The 18,068-nt window shown below is 37.5% G+C and overlaps 1 protein-coding gene across 2 annotated transcripts in view; it reads right to left on the bottom strand.

Annotated features, from left to right (window-relative positions):
- Positions 1 to 18,068, bottom strand: part of PDS5A (PDS5 cohesin associated factor A) — an 85,951-nt gene that overhangs the window by 47,268 nt on the left and 20,615 nt on the right. For both annotated transcript variants that reach the window (XM_033060308.2, XM_033060309.2), the window contains exons 3-6: positions 4,756 to 4,959; positions 4,252 to 4,338; positions 3,398 to 3,495; positions 2,785 to 2,911 (exon numbers count right to left, since the gene is read on the bottom strand). In XM_033060308.2, the coding sequence (XP_032916199.1) occupies positions 2,785 to 2,911; positions 3,398 to 3,495; positions 4,252 to 4,338; positions 4,756 to 4,959 (516 nt within the window). The remainder of the gene's footprint in view (positions 1 to 2,784; positions 2,912 to 3,397; positions 3,496 to 4,251; positions 4,339 to 4,755; positions 4,960 to 18,068) is intronic.

Below are 18,068 nucleotides of genomic sequence, written 5' to 3'. Positions count from 1 at the left end.
CAAAGCCTAGGGATGACTGATTCTTGGAAATACAGTATTTGGCAAGACTGCATTGAGAACAACTCCCTCATGTTCTTATAACTAATGAGATGACAAAGACAGATCATCAATGGATAGTAAAGAGAAACAAGTGGCCAAAGGCTCAAACAAATATCTCCCCAGTCACCAAAACACTAAACTGATGTCTCATAATAGAAGACAGACAGATTTGTATAAATTCTTCTCATAGAATTTACTCAAAAATATCCCAACACTTTCTCCCCAAATCCAGCCATGAGTAAAATCTTGTTGACTGGTATGCTGGTATTAAACTAAAGGATTGCCAATCTGAAACTCTAAAATACATTTTCTATGGACCCTCAATACAGCTTCTTCCACATAACCAAATCAACAACCCAAATACACACACGAACACAAAACACCACAATACCAAAGAACCAAACACCAAAACAGCCTAGAAAAGTAATATATAACTTGATAAAACAAATAATCAACTATTTCAACTATTAGGAGAAAAGAAACCCTGTGGGGTCTGGATTACCCATGCTGTAGAAGATGCAGAAAAAAACCCAGATTTTTAACACATTAAAATTTTTTAAGGAATAACTTAAGACTGGGAAAAAAAATGTTGACTGAATAGCACTACTTTTGAAGTTAATAAAAAGAACTACCGTTTGAGGCCACAGATCAAAATGTGAGCAAAATGTGACATGCTACTGCTATTGAAAACCAGCATTTACTAGATGAGAGTCACATTAACACACACACAGAGAACAATGTACACGACTACTAAGAATGGATGTACAAATTAACAAAATCTAGACTCGAAGGTAGACTGTATATCAAGCCAAATTAAAAAAAAAAAACCAAACAGACTGCATTATCCAAAACACATTATTTCATCTTCTTTACAAAGACAAACTTCCATCAAGTCTTGCCAGACTGGTATTTTTCTTACGTCATAGCAGACAATTACTAGTATTTGACTACTTTGCACAGACCTAAACGTATTGCTATTGTATTCATCCTAAAAGAAAATCAACTGTGCTCTTAAGGTTACAGTGCTTCTGATTTACATATCTAAAGAAAAGCAACATAACCACAGAATTTTCTTGAGGATGTGTTCATGAAAGGAGAACATAGTTGGCAGTCAGACTCTGCTAGGTAGATCAGACAAAAAAACTTTCTGGTTGGTTTTATTTTTTTGAACTATCACGATAAAGCAGTTGTTTAAGTGCTGTTGTTACAGGAAACAAAGTAACACAGACCAATATACTGACGAAATTACAATACTGAAGACTGACTACAAGATAAAATTTTCTCAGTCATGACCAACAGCTGATAGAGTGGCATCAGTCCTCTAAGTATGCATTACAATCCAATATTTACACCAAGTTTATCTCCCTCTTTATTAGAGCCTTATTTCTTCATTAGGCAAAACTATAACAATGTTAATGTTAAAGGACCACATTCACTTTTACTTTGCCTAAATCAAGTAGTGACAACATACTATAAAGTTGTACAAGGTTTTACTGGGCCTTTGTACCCTCAGAGCAATGCCCACCATTGTTAATAGCATCACCTCAGATCACCACTCTCTACTTCCATTGCTCATATCTACTGCCTATAATTCATTAGAAGCAACTTAGAAAGAACAGCGTCTTTTCACAGGGATTTTAGTTACAAGAGGCCTCTCTATGTTACCCATTTCAATAAGACATTACCCACTGCTGTCAATAAAAATGATTTGATAGAATGGCATTACTGTCTCATGATTATGACAGAAGGAATGCAAACTCATCTCAGACAACAGATGCTTTTACAAGCTTGACAAGATTTTACAGGTAAATGACAATGGTCACAGCTTAGTCAATCCCATGCCACATATTTCCATGAATTTTCCCTCTTTATGCAACCAAATGAATAATTCCTGCTTTTACATACTAATTTAATTATGTAGTCATGGATATACCTGACTTAATTTTTGTAATGATTTGAAATTTAAAAATGAACAAACAAACACATACTTGATAAATAGAGCACAGTTCATCTACTGTAATTAGTAACTGAAACTTATAGTACTCCATACTGTATTTTATGTACTCCACACATATTTTTGATAAGTACAAGTGTTTTAGCAAGGGAATTTTCTTGGTCAGTGTAAGGCATCACCAGCCTGCACCTAATTCTAACTTATTTCACAGCTAAACGAGTTGTATTTATTCTCCTTTTAAATTTATTAAGGCATTACAGTGAAGATACTTTAAAAGCTCAAGTGCAGACCCAGTGATGCCCTCTTCAAAGAATATAACATTCCTCTAGGAAGTGGGGGTGTGTGTGTTCTGTGTCAGTGGAAGGGGTGGGAAGCACAACCAGAAAGGTGCACCGAAGTCTGACTGGCAAGCTGGGGAGAACAGCAAGACACCACATAAGTCTTGTTAATATCTTACCCCCGCCTCTCTTCTATTTAATTAAAAAATATTTAATATCTTCTGTTTAAAAAACCCCAACATATCCCAAAAACAAAACAATCAACTACCTACAATCCTCAAGATAAAATGTTTTTTATTATATTTGCTTGAAAACACTTCATTTATGTTTCAGTACAGAGATCCTGAGGTAGCACAATCTCCTGGTATCGAATAATCTAGACACAGCTAAATCAATAACACCAGGTAATTCCCAAATGAATGTGAGAAATAAGAGTCACGAGAGCTGAAGTGTATAAAGAGAAACAACATGGAAAAGGTAGTAAGAATACATAACAGTATACGATTGGCAGACCTTGTGTGCAGGAATGAGGTTAATCAAAATTGAGTCCAGCAGCTCCTGAGTTACTCCATCGCCTTCCATGATGATAGAACTCATCAAATCCAGCATATGCATTTGTACCTTCTGGTTGTGGCTATTACTAAGATCATAAAGAATATCATCAATATTAAATTCTCAGACTCTGGCAAATGCTAACAGTACAATCAAGAAACAACATCTAATGTTGTCCAGTTTGCTCTTCCTTACACTCTCCACATCTCAAAACTATTTTATGTGCCTTTCCTCTCTTACATAAAGGTTCAAAAGTCTAGAACAACCTAGTTCTGCTTTAAGAGAATCAAAATTAAAAAGGACAATAACAACCAATACAAAAATCTACATAAACTAATCAGAATGAAGTACACTGCTGTAACATGGACAATAAATTTTAAAACATCTACTTTCAGACACACACCCATGCATAATGTCAGTAGTTCACACTCATCTACTTTCCTGGTAGCTCTTCATTTAGGGAAATAAAGACTTCTGTTCAGACATATTTATCTGTAGACTATGCAATGATTCAGTCTAACCCCAAACCTGATGATATTTTGACAGTTAATATAATGGAAGCAGTTCAACTTACTTGATAACTGAAAAAAGAGTCCTAAAAAGCTGAATAAAAATGTCATTGCAATCTTCCAACTCAAAGCAGATGTTGTAAGATTTGACCCATGCTAAATTCTAAAAGAAAAATTAGGATATTTAGGCTAGTACAACTTCACATTAAGTAACATAAATTTAATCACGTTCACTATTGGTTTTTTCTATTTAAGGAAAAATAATATTCAATAATGTAAATGCTCTAGGGAAAGAAACTGGATATTTGTTTTGCAAATAAAGAGATCCTTACACAGAGGGGCTTTGCAAAATATATCCAGAAAAAGCTAAATACAGAATGATCTGATTTCTTAAGTATAAAAGATGCTTGACAGAGCTTGTTAATATAATAAGACCTTATTTTTTATTTATGCTAGGAAACAAGACAATTTCAAACATCATGTTTTAAACATTAAATATCTTGTTTATAAATGAGATACTATTGCTATAAGCACACTGAACCCCACCACGTAGCTCTTGTCAAGAGTATGGTTTTGCAATGTTTTTAAAGCAAAAAATCTTACATTCCTCCTCCCATCACCAATATAGGCACATTTGCATTTTAATCAGCCTTTGAAACTTTCTCTCTTGATAAAAAACCTCTAATGTATGGAATTGAGAGATAAAGGCTAAATTTTAATAAATATCAATTGTTTTACAGATTGACAAACTTATTAAAAACAAATAGCATTAAAAATACTAAAAAAAGCAATTCATTGAACTTTAATGAGACTGGTGTGATTTACACAGGCATACTGGTGCTTCAGGAAAACAACTGATTACAATTCTTAGGTTTACAGAGCTAATACCATCTACTGAAAGTTACAACTATTGTGTTACCTCTAACAAGTAAAAGTATCTGTTAAATTGAGGGCTCTTCGTGTCCTCCAAGCCTTTTAATTGTCTTGTAATAAACAAGAATATGTCCTGTCAAAAAACAAAATTTAGAAGCTTGATTCAGCAAAAAGTGAAAACACAATCCTTCAGTAGTGACATCTATCCACATTTTCAAACTCATAATGTGAGAACATTAAATTGTCCTTTTTAGGCGCTGAAAGAAAGCTATCACCAACACAGACACTGACCATCTAGCATTCCTTTACACATCTCTGACCCTGAAGTATTACACTGGCTTAAGGATTAAAGTAACTTCTCTTTGATAAAACTAAAACTCAGTCTACACAAAAGCATCTTTCTGTTGGTTGTGGGGTTTGCTTTTTTAGGGGGGAGGGGGGAACAACTGTTTGGTTTGTTTGGGGGTTTTCTTGGGGGGAGGGGGCTGTTCATATTTTCTCAGTAAGAATAAGATATGAGAAAAGCCTTTATTTTATGAAGTATTTTTACCTTAAGTTTGTCATGGGAAGTATACGGAGCTTCAGGAGCATAGATACGAAAGATATCAGCCAAGCAACATGCTACAAGGAGGCGCACATCTTTATTGGGATTCCTGAGGAAGAATTCAGATGCAAGGTGCAAGGCTAATGGGAGATACTGCTGCTTCTCATCTTCTGAGTCCTGGTCCATATCCATGAAGGTTTTTACCACCATCTGAAAAACATTGGAAAAAAAATTGAGTTCCTTCAGCTTTTATTCCTTATTACTAACCAAGACTTTTAAAAAGGATGCAGTGCTATCAATACATGTTCTGCTGCATAACCACAATTAGTACTTGAATTTTTTTGTTAGGACAAATATCAGAAAAAGGGAAGTGTTAATCTGATACTTACAGGTTTATTGAACTTGGTATTTTAGATTAAGACACTGAAAACCACATTGCAGTTCTGCTTATTTTGTCTATCTTGAGCTGAGGTACAGCACAGAAACTGCTGTGCACGGACGAGGTTGGAGATGGCAGCATCTCCTCCTCAAAGCAATCCCATTGCAATTCCAATGAGAACTCACCTCAGTGTGACTGGTTCAAGGAGGTGTAAGCCATCTGGCCTAACACATGGCTACAGTACAATCCAGCTGCTTTAGAGCTGTGCCAGGACTAAAGGAGCCTAAAAGGCCACTCTTAATAATCTGCCTCTATTGAGGCACAGAGCTCACCAAGTACTTTACATACACACAATCTACCTAGTTTAAACAAACTAGATACTGCATCTCTCTTTCTGCATATTTAGAGCTGCATCTTTAGCCTTATTAACATAATGTAAAAAATTACCACATGGTTTCCTTGTCTCTTCTAGCACAGCTAAGAATTACTAATTCCTATTAAATGCCACCAAAATAGTTTATTTTTAATTATTATACAACACAGTTAATTGAAACTTCTCAACATAATCATCTGGCAAAAGTGAAAGTAAGAATTTAGTTTGAAGAAATAAAAAGTTGCAGATTTAACTTGTGGAATAGTGTTTACTAAAGGATGAGAATGACTTCTAGGATGTCAGCACAGAACAGGCGGATGTGCCAGAGACTCTCAGAATGACCTTAGTGAAATCAGCCTCTGTGTTCCATTCCTCCATGCTACCTGAGCATCCTTAGAGTTAAAACTTTAGGACAGGCACGCTGCATACCAATAGGATTTGGTATGCCCACTATAGACACAGTATACACAATGCACATACTGAAGAGATATAAGAGAAAATACAGAATGATAAATCTTGATGGGTCAAATTCATCCCTAAAATAATAACAAAGCACAAAAGAAGACTGAGTTCACACAGCTAATAAATGCATCTCTAACCAGAATTTTTTTTGTTATGGTGTCATTCAAATGATTCTAGGGTTGCTTCTCCATTATTATGTCCCCTGCTTCCAACATGAAAGTGCTGTGCTTCAGCTTTCTTTCCTTCCTGAGTTTTGAAATATAGTTTTAAATTCAGATCTTGGAAATTAAAATAAATTTTGACAGCACCCTCTCCTACAGTACATTACTTAAAAATCCTTCTCCATTTCTAGAAATGTATAAGTATAATCCAATTTGCCCCAAAAACAAAAAAGAGGAGACGAGAGACAAGAAAAGCCCTACACAATAACAAAACAGAAAAAACCAAGAACTTTAAAACTACAGTCCAGAAAAACATAAATTGTATCTTACTGGTCTGTTTACTTTAGAATATTCTTAAGCTATGTTTTAAAGCCCTAGTTAAAAGCACAAAAACCATTCTTCTACTGACAACTTAGATCTGCCCATTACAGGACCATTTGTCTCTGTGTCCTGGGGTGCACCAGGCACAGCATCACCAGCTGGTCAAGGGAGGGGACTGTCCTGCTCTGCTCTGCACAGGTAGCCTCACCTGGATTCCTGGATGCAGTCAGAAATTGATCTGCTAAAATAATGTGATAATGAAACTGAAAACCTAAAATAAACTCTACAGATACAAAAGGCTGAAGACCAAATAATCTGAAGTTTTGCATGTCCAAAGTGGAAACCACTCATTATCATGCTAAGAGTTTTTATTCCAGAAAAATGTGATCAAACTGTAACAGGAACTCACTACTTTTTTAGATTACAGTAGTACTGTCTAACTGATGTCTGGCTGTACAGTTGAAACCATCTAAAACACTACTATTCATTTATAAAAAAAGCATACAGACTTAGCAGCTTTCACAAAATCTGTTACTGTACTCTGTGGAAAAAAACAAGAGACAGAAAGATATTCTTTAATAATATTAATGTAACATCATCCATTCCTTTCCAAACAATTGAGCAGAGAACTTAAACACTAATTCTAGAAAATGTAAACAGAATACAGCTACGCACATTTATGATTAAACTCATTCTGCATCACTTTTGATTGAATTCATCTCCATTAATTTGTCACATACTGGTACTTTAATTAGCTTGAAAAAGTAAGGTATTATAACTATTCTAGAAATTGACATTATTGCCATCTTTTACCACAGTACCCTGAAATTCTAATTACTAGAGCAAAATTTTACTCTCCCAGAATCTGCAAATAAGTGAAATGATCAGATTATAACACTGAAGAAATGCAAATGCCTTCACTTAAATTAGCAAGAATAGATAAATGAAGACTGCTAAAGTCACTCTCAGCATGTTATGAGCATACTGAAAATTGAAAAGTCAAAGCTTTCAGGAAGGTGTTCATGTGATTGCATCAACCATGCAGTGTGCAAGCCAGTCACTCTGGGTTACCCTTTCACCCACTGGAGAGAGACAGACCCTGAGTTCAAGCACAGATGTCTATGATGACATCTACAGATGTTGGCTCAGTTTTGCACTGGAACTCTGCACCAACCATGAAAACAGCTCAGCGAGACTAGAGGCCTGAAACAAGGCAAAATGAACAATACCTGCAGCTTCTTGTGAGACTGTCAGCCTTTTAATTACACTGAAACAGGTTGCCAAAGTTCTTCACGCACTGCCCACAACTCATACGCAGCTTACATGTGGCCTGTTTCCAAAGATGAAATCAGCATGGTAGCTTGCCCGTATGTGACCCACTGTGGCTCTTGTGCAAGAGCTATGCCTCAGACAGGAATACTAACTTTTGCTGTTCAGATCTGTCAGATTTAGGAAAATGGTTTGTTGGATCAGGAAGCCCATCTACTGCTGAAACACACTGATGACTCCAGCAGTATAGGGGTAGAGGTATATAAACACTAAGAGAGGACAGTGAAATCAGTACAGACAGCGAAAAGACTCAAACCAGCAGCTGCAGAGGGGAGGAAGCAGGCAGATCCAGAAAAGCCTTGTTGCAGTTGGCAGGACAAACATAAACCTCCAAGCCAATCACAGCAGGGGGAAGGTGTGTACCCGTTGCATTTGTTTTACTGCTCTTACACCAGGCTTAAGAACACCTGTGTTCTTACACAGGGCTCCAAAGCAGTAACATTTAACAACCTTTGGCTTGTAAAAAGACCAGGGAAAAATACTCAGTATTTTAAAAAACCTTTTGCAATCACTGAAAGAAGAACATTAACAACTGAGAGAATTTTATATCATTTGTTATAACAGGGATGATACTGTAAATTAACTTCAATACTAGGATTACATTACAAAATATATTTGAAAGTAAAACTTAACCAAATGGATGTGAACCCAGATGACACTTCAAGAGCTAGGACAATTCAATGAGAGATGTCAAGAAAAGGCTGAAATCACAGCAGACCCAAATAATGCAACTCTGTCATCAGAGTGTTTTTACATCTTTCCTTACACGATTTAAGCAGTACCACAGGTGATTCTTGCCATTAACTATTAACAATAAATTATATTTTTATCTTAGATCTCACAGTAAAACTTAGCAAAATGTGTCAGAGACACGTGTCTCTAAAAAAAATACTTCTATGCGGTGGAGATTTAGGATGAGAAGTCTTCATCAGCCTCAGATAAGAGTCCTACATATCAGCCAGAAGCACCAAACAAATGTGGAAAAAAGAGACATTAAAGAGTGAAGAAAAAGGAAAGAAAAATAGTCAAATTGGGTGGACCAGATGACTGTTATTTCAAAATCTTTAAATTCCTGACAAATTACATCACAAATGTAGTAACACAGGTTTCGTTGGTTTTCTTTAAACAACAAACACGCAAAATAATCCCAAACAACAAACTATAAGCACACACCACCCCAAGCTAAAGCCCAAACAAGGGAAACACCAACTAAGCAGAAAGCACCAAATATTGAGATAATAATCAAGAAATGACATCTTGCCAATACATCCAACAGGCTGACATCAACAGAATTTTATAATACAAACCAAACCTGGAATAGGCAAATAAACCCAGAAGCCAAGAAAAACAGGTAACACATGAAAAGCAAATTACTTTGATAACCCTCATCTCAAAACAGCTCATGCCTTTAATAAAAATAATCAACACTCTCTACAAGACTGACCATGACAAGAAACTTAGTTTGAGTATCAAGAACAGCATCACATTGGGCCACATGGAAACTGAGGAGCATGAAAGAGATGAAAATTAGGTCAATATTGCCACCTTAGCCCCCTCCTAAAGTGATAAACTGAAAGAATGTTTTGGAACTGAATTAATTTATTGATGAAGAATGGTGTTATAGCTGACCCTATTTCCATAAAAAACTGTGGTACAAAAAGTAGGAATTGATGGTGATGACACAGTTACAGAATGGCAGTAGAGGACAGGATACTCTATGAGAAGAACAGAAATACCAAAAAATCACCATTAGTAAATCGTCATATGCTTAGTGCTTAAATCCAAGAACCTATGCTATTAACACCCTATCTGCTGTAAACAACAGAAGAGGAGAAATATGAACATTTAGTAAGCAGTTGTAAAGAATTTATGAGCCAACAACAGGCTATGTACATGAAAACAATGAAAATGCAATTGCAGGATATGACAGCGGAAGGAAAGGAAAAATCAGCAATACAACTCATGAAATGCTAAAAATACTAACTGCTGATTGGAAACACATTACTTAGTCCTGACTGTCCTCACTAACTAAAAAAAAAATTAAAAATGACACAGGTACAGAGGGTACCTGTCAAAGGAGTCTCAAATGCCTTTTCTTGTAAGGAGACATTTACCAGACTGTGCTAATTAAAAACAACAGCTGAAAATCTCTCTTTGGGGTCAGTACTTCATTAATGATCTGGACTAAGAGATTGGGTGCACCCTCAGGAAATTCACAGATGACACTAAGTAAGGTGGGAGTATTGTCTACTGGAGGACATGGAGGCTCTGCAGAAGGACCTGGACAGGACAGACTGGTGGGCCAAAGCCAACACTATGAAGTTCAGCAAGGCCCCTGCCAGGTCCTGTACCAGGTCACAGCAACCCCAGGCAGTACCACAGGTTGGGGTAGAGTGGTTGGAAAGCTGCCCAGTGGAAAAGGACATGCTGGGAGATAGCTGCTGAACACGAGCCAGTGTGTGCCCAGGTGGCCAAGGAGGCCAATGGTATCCTGGCCTGTGTCTACAGAAGAATGGCCAGCAGGACCAGGGCAGTGACTGACACTCTATACTTGGCACTGGTGAGGCCACACCCTCAAATCTGTTTCCACTTCTGGGTCACTCAATTCCGGAAAGACTTTAAAGTGCTGGAGCAAGTCCAGAGAAGGGCATATTCCTTAATCTATATTCTCTGCCAACACATTTAACTGGCTTTGGATAACCTGCGGAAGGAAAAAAGAAAACAAAAGGTTGAACAAAAGATTATATAAAGCATATACACTTTGAGGGGCAAAGATTATTTGCTGTCTTCTTTATATAAATCTCCTACTCACCATGTGAAGCCAATGAACAGGGTTTCCAGATGTGATTACAGATTTATCATATGAGATGTAAAGTTGATGCAAAAACAGCAATGGTAGCCACAGCGATACCCCTCCCCCAATCCCCCACTGGGCAAACAGTTTAACTGGCTATTCTTCCCCTGGGGACTGACCTATACCAGGCTTTTCTTTGGAGTTCTAGCCAACTGACCAATCACAAGCAAAGAAGTCACAGATTGGTAATTTACCACTATCTTCTCATTGGTGAAACAGCACATTCTGTACTACTTTACTTGTATCAAGCAGGTCAGATTATTTTCCAAGAACCTAGTTATTAAATCAATCTGACATATGAAAAAGTATAAAGACCAACTCCTGTGACAACCACTAGTAATAAAAACAGCATATGGAACAGATAGTTCAAGGATTACTTGAAGTAACTTCCTTGATACACATTTTGAAGTAACTACAAAATAAATTCAAATACCACATAAATAGGAAAAGTACTGTTACCAAACTGGGAGAGGGACAGTATACAGTAATTTCACGATTACAAGCCGCACCAGATTATAAGCCCCGTGTCCGGGTGTCGGCAACATTTAGGTCTTTGTCCATGTATAAGCTGCACCGGAATATAAGCCACATTTTCATTTGCAGGGAGGACCCGTGTACAACAAAGTAACAAATTAGTAACAGAATCGCAGGATCGCTCGCCCTGGCCCAGTGCTGCCCTGCGGTGCCAGTGGGAGGGAGGCACAGGGCCTGCTCGCACCCATGGCGGCAGCCAGAGGGAGGCAAGGAGCCCCCACCTCCCCTCCCCCCGCCGCGGGGCCGGAGCTCCCTGCCTCCCCCCAGCGCTGCCAGCATGGAGCCCCGCCTTCACCTGCCACGCAACAGAGTAACCAATTTGTAACAATCGCGCAATCCCGGGTTTTACTGGCAGGTGCTCAGTTCAGCCCCTCGGCTTCCACTTCCGGGTTTGGAAATTCCAGAACTTTTTTCATATATTGGCCGCTCCTGAGTGCAAGCCGCATTTCCGGGTTGGGAGCAAAATTTTATTCAAAATGGTGCGGCTTATAATCATGAAATTACCTACATATTCTATCTTTGTTATCAACACACCGCAGAATTCCAGTTCTGTTGTAAAGTTGTAAGAATCTTCATAGTAACATGAATGCAACAAAATGGGGGAACAAGGCAAATAAAATGAGAAAAATCAAATGCCCTAATTCAAAATACTTTTCATGGCACAAATTAGAACATGCTTTTAAAATTGTGCTTCAGTATTTTGCTGTGCAAAAATCAGTCATGTACTGACAATCAATCAGATCGACATCTTGGTTATAGCAACTCATATGGACTACTGCAAGGAAAAGATCCAAGTAAGTATGCTTCCCAAGATTACAGTGGTGCAAAAGGAAGTCTGTCCTTCCTTCCCAGCAGAAGATCATCCTAATTCTGTCACCTCTGCATGTGATCAATCTTGTACTCTGGCCACAAACAAGCCCATGGAAAAAAATCAGATTCATAATGCGCAATGAAGAAAATGCTACATGCCTTTTCTTATCACCACAATCTTGTCAAAATATGTTTTGGTCAGAACTGAGTATTTTAGACAATATCACTGATTTCAAATTTTTATTAAAGTAGACTTTGAAAGATTCAAAACCATTTTTGCACACCTTCAGCACCTTCGCCACTATATGCAATAGTAATGCGCTTTTTTCTCCAAGTAAATGTACTTTAAACCCAAGTCAATTTCTTTTGTGTTTAAGCAGGTACCACTATATTTTGTGCAAGAACAAGCTGTAAGTTCAATTACATTCACACTACTGCAACATGACATTTACAAGGAATCTTTATAATCTGTCATTTCTTTTGAAATTATGACTATTGAGTAATCACATGCAACCAAAATCATAGTTGTTTGGAGACAGGTTTGAAATGTGTACTGCTGAGATTACTGGTTGGCAAACAGCTCTGAATTTGTCTGGTTTTGGCTTCATGTGACATGGAGATCCCGTTTAACCACCTGCAGCCACCATCTCCTTCTCCCTTTCCTGTTACTCACCCTGCTCTGCTTGTGGCCATGCAGTGCCAGCACACTTGTTGAACAACTTCATGATTACAATAATTTCACGATTATAAGCCGCACTTCTGGGTGTCGGCAACTTTTCATTCTTTGTCCATATATAAGTTGCGCCTGATTATAAGCTGCACATTACAATACAGAGTGTGATAAAAGGTTTCTATTCTATCACCATCTGTTGAGGGTGGGGGCAGTGATCCTTATCTCAACGGTAGATATTCTGCTAATGGGCCATCCATTGAAACCAGACAGGGCATTGTTCTTTATCTTTTCACAACCCATCCTTCCTCCAGCGAGTCATTCTCTGCTCATGGCCCATTGAGTCCCACTGTGTGACTGATAAAATTACTTCATCCCATTGGAAGTTGCTCCAGCCAGGGGGAAGAGCCCAACATTTCTTACCAAGATAAAAACAGAGGTTGGGGGACACTAAGGAAACCCCTTTCTCCACTGGACTCCAGAGGAAAATCGGATTTCTCCACATCACCACTGGACCTCCGGAGGGAAACTGCACCTGAATCACATCTGTCACTACAGGAGGATGCAACCACCATTTAATGGGACTGCTACCAACACCCTGCCTGACAGAGTGTCAGGTTGTACTCCGACTTTCAGGGTTTGGCGTTTGTTTCTTTGTAGTAGTGTATTTCTATTTTAATTTCCCTAGAAAAGAACTGTTATTCCTGATTCCCATATTTTTGCCTGAAAGCCCCTTGATTTCAAAATTATAATTTGGAGGGAGAGGGTTTACATTCTCTATTTCAAAGAGAAGTTCCTGCCTTTCTCAGCAGACACCTGTCCTCCAAACTAAAACAGCAACTTTTTGTTCTTTGTCCATATATAAGCGGCACTTTGGGTTTGGATAAAAATTTAAGTCAAAATGGTGCGGTTTATAATCATCAAATTACTGTAAATTTAATTTACTGACCTGTCTGAAAAGCCTCTTGGGAAAACTCCTGGATAGTTTTATGACAGGCAGAGTTAGATCCTAGACAGATCTGATACATTCCAGTAGCAAGAAGGTAGTTGGACTTCAATTCTCAAGACCAGAAAGGGAAGAACTTAAGCCGTTTCAGTGCATAAACTCTTAACAACCAACCCAACAGAGGCACGAATTCCTAACCTTACTAGGTGGCAAGCTCAGGAAGCAGGAAACAGGCAACTATAGATAGCCAAATCCTACTAGATCCCCCAAAAATTTACCTTTACTCCTATTTAGTAAAAACTGGCATAAGATGTGATCACCAATAATTTAAAATTCAAGGTCTCAGAAATGTACTGCTACAGTAATTTTCAGAACTTGTATCCAATATGTCAATTAACTTCTTAATTTTAATTTATTAATCTGTTTCCTGGGGTTTTATCATGACCTGAGAGCAGAGGTTTCCCATTTACCTTTTTAGGTCACAGTTTTCTTTCCCTTCCAGGTTCTAATTACTTTCATCATATCCTCATCTCATACCTTTGGAGGCAAAGGTTCACTACAACTTCAGTATTGCACAGAGTACATTCCCACAGTATGCAAATGAGCATACCTATTTGATTCATATAAAGGAAATATAAAACAGTATTCACCATCTGCATCCTTACCCAGCGCTAATTTCTGTAAGGTTTTCCAACAGAAGTTGTTCAGTCAAAAATTTCATTGAATATCAGAATTCCCTTATTTAGTCCTTTACAACTTGATGAAGTAATAGTTTTATTTTCTCTCATTATTCCTCACTATGCTTTAATCAACATTAAGCCTAAAAGCTCCCACTGGGTCAATTCCACTCAAATTATTTGACTTAATACAAATTCTGCTTGGCTGTGATGAACAAAATCAACTCAACTCATCACATTTCCCAAACAGCTAAAAGGTTTTCAAGTGTAGAAAGTACTACTTGACATTAGGTCACTGTATGGTTTGTGACCAACAAAAATTATTTCTTGGTATCTACTTTTTTATTTACAAGCAGCTTTGGATGCATGATAATACTTGGCTACTCAATTCAAGACCTTTCAAAGTTATTTTAATGCAAGAAACATTGATAAATATTGTTAATTTGGGTGTACCAATATTGCAATCCCAAAGATATTTTGCTATCCTAGTTTTAAACTGGTTCATATAAGTTTTCTGTGGCACGAACTATAGTCACAATCAAATCACACACTTTAACAATGCATGTATACTACTTCTCAAATAATGAAGAGTGCTCAGATGTATCAGCACATTATGTTTTCATACTCACTCTATTCCCCATCTCTTACACATTATGATTTAAGTGTGGTGTCACAGCACCAATTTTAATTTATTTTTTTAAGTGATTCAGTCCTCAGCAGTACCTAGTCTTTACTACTGGAAAGATTTGTAACGGTATTCTTTGTAATTTTTCTGCCAAAGACTAATAATTGTTTAAATACCCTAAGAAGGTTCCTAAAGCCACCTAAATTCTCAGAAACTTTGCTTCCACATACATAGATACATAACAGAAGAGTTTTGCAGAAGGACTAAAAAGAGCCTATTTTTAAAATGCTCTAATGATAATTCAAGACATCATCAGTTAGAAGCACTTCCTTAAGAAGTCCTCCTCCCCTAGGTATAATGGCAAGTGTTATATATGGCTGGGGCAAAACCAAAAAATTCTTCAAACCTTATTCCCCATGGCAAAGGGATTTCTATTTCCATACAAAGTTTCGCAAATGCTTTGCTAATAGCCTCCAGATGTGAGAGAGAGGATTCTTCATAACCAGCTCAATGTTGTGCGTTAATCCATTTTGTCTTCCAAGGAAAAGGTGGTGCTAGACTAAACAATGGTATTTGCATTTCTAGTGTGAACTGACTGCAAGGATTAATTCTGAAGTGATTAAGATCAATTCTTACAACACAATCATGTATTACGGCTTCACATTAAACACACCTAGAGAGCCCTGCTGCCAGCAATACTGATGTTGTCAAGACTACACCCACGTCTATTTCTACACTATGGAATGGTACATCCAACATTCTCCTGACAACCAGAAGCAGGGCATATATAAAGAGCACCATGCTTTTTTCTGCTTATGTTTTGTAGGAGGTTGATCTTGGCTGGATGCCAGACACCCACCAAAGCCTCTCTATCACTCCCATTCACAGTTGGACATGGGAGAGAAAATAAAACAAAGGGTTCATGAGTTGAGATACAGACAGAAATCACTCGCCAAATATTGTCACAGGCAAAAGAGGCTCAAATCGGAAATCCTTAATTTAATACTAACAAAATTAGAGCAGGATAATGAGAAATAAAAACACCTCTCCTATCACTCCTCCTACCTTCCCAGCTCTACCTCCTCCCCTAGCAGCACAGAGAAGACAGGGAATGGGCATTATGGATAGTTTGTCACATGTTGTCACTTCTCAGGAGAGGAGGAGTCCCCTTGCTCCAGTGTGGGGTGTCTCCCACAGGAGACAGTTTTCCAAGAATTCCAACAGGAGTCCATCTCACAGGCAAAAGCTCTCCACAAACTGCTCCAACACAGGTCACTCTTCCACAGGGTGCACCACAGGGTGCAGGGGGTACACCCCTCTCTTTTTCTGGCTTCCATCAATGCAAATAACTCTGTTTTTTCCCCCTTCTTAAATCTGTTAACAAAGGCATTACCAGCATTTCTATTTGGCCCAGCCTTGGCCAGCAGCACGTCCATCTTTGGAGCCACCAGGGATCGGCTCTCGACACAGAGGAAGCTTCTGGCATCTTCTCACAGAAGTCACCCCCATAGCCCACCTCTCCATGAAAGGTTGGCCACACAAATACAAAACACGTTTCAATATAATCAATAAATGAGACCAAAAAAAAAAAAGTTTCTTCCAAGAAAACTGTTTTCTCTTTCAGCAATCTTACAAACTATGATTCAGCTGAACACCTCATAAAGCATAAAATTGTGAATTTTTGTACCTTGATCTTAAACTGATTGCGCAGTCTATTTTAAAAGTAGAAAAAAACGAAATTTATTTTTTCTCTGACAGTAAGAAAAAAAATAAGTTCAAATTTCTTTCATGCAACTTGCTGAATGACCACAATTGCACATAATGACATCCTACACAGTAACAAAACAATGGTACCATGGGTCGACAAGAAAATACTCTAAGTTATGACATGAATTTTCTGATTTGTTTAGGAGCCAGATTCCACTGCACTTCAGAATTGAAAATCAGGGGACAAATCATATGGGACCCTAGCATGAACCGTATTTAGTGACAAACTTCACTGAAGAATTTTGTCTCTTGTCATCTACTGGAATCATAGAACAATACTGTCATATTAACAACAATTATACAGAATGGAGAAACTGAGAGCTTCCATTCCCAATGCAAAAGGCTGGACAAAAATCAGATTTGTAACACTGCAAAAATCTTTGACAATCAAAACTTGTACTATCAATCAGTAACAACAAAAAAAAACCCTAAAAAACCAGCACATTAAACCATCTCCTCAGAAGGTGCTAGCTGCCATGGAGAATCTCTTCCAGCAGCTGCCTAGCAAGCAAGATGCACTGTTGCAAAGAATTTCTGACCAGACCAATTATCTTTCTCCAATGAAGCACTGTTTTACCAGATAGTTTTGCAGCCTGTTGAGCACTATTACCTGTATCAGAAACACAAACCCTCCCATCACAGTTTTGTCTTTAGGCAGGTACCAAGCTCAAAGTTAAGGCACTACAAAATGGAATTAATGCAAAACGCAAGAATTTTCTTACTTTGTGTGTATCTGGTAGTTTCATTTTATTTTTAACTAGTCCCATCAAAAACAAATTTTTTGAAAATTCTTAAAGCACAGGGAAAAACTGATGCAAAAAAATTGGACCTGAAACTTGTCTGGAGTGGTTTTCTTGGTTGTAAATCTTAATTTTTTAATAAGGAAGAAGACAATTATTTATAATAAATGTATAGCAAGTATTGTATTTGTAGAACTCATTTAGCAAGCTTAAATTATTTTACAGTGCATAATGCCAAATACCTCTAAGTAATAGTTTGACTTCCGATATATGCAAAATGAATAATATTTTTAAGACATTTTCCATTTAAAAATTGTCATTACAATAGAATGGGAGACCAAAGAAAAGACAATAGACACCAATACTGCGGATATAAGGACAGAAAAGTCAAATCCACAGTGCTCAGCAAAAGGATGATGTTAAAGACCTAATGATTATGTGTAGGATACTCAGTTTCTGAGAAATAAGCCTGTAAAATCAATATGATACATCTATGCATGTGACTCTAACATAGGTAGCAAAGAATAATAAGTCTTCCAGAAATTCGTATTACCACCATAATCGCCAATATTAAACATGTTGAAATACTTCAAATCAAATATATTATAGAAAGCATTTTCCTGGACTTTACAGGACAGTTTTTAAAATGCTTGTTTTAATGTTATAACTGT

This window comes from Catharus ustulatus, chromosome 5 (assembly GCF_009819885.2).
Source record: "Catharus ustulatus isolate bCatUst1 chromosome 5, bCatUst1.pri.v2, whole genome shotgun sequence".
NCBI lineage: Eukaryota > Metazoa > Chordata > Aves > Passeriformes > Turdidae > Catharus > Catharus ustulatus.
The sequence above is the reverse complement of the archived record's forward strand: the minus strand, read 5'-3'. Positions and strand labels throughout refer to the sequence as shown.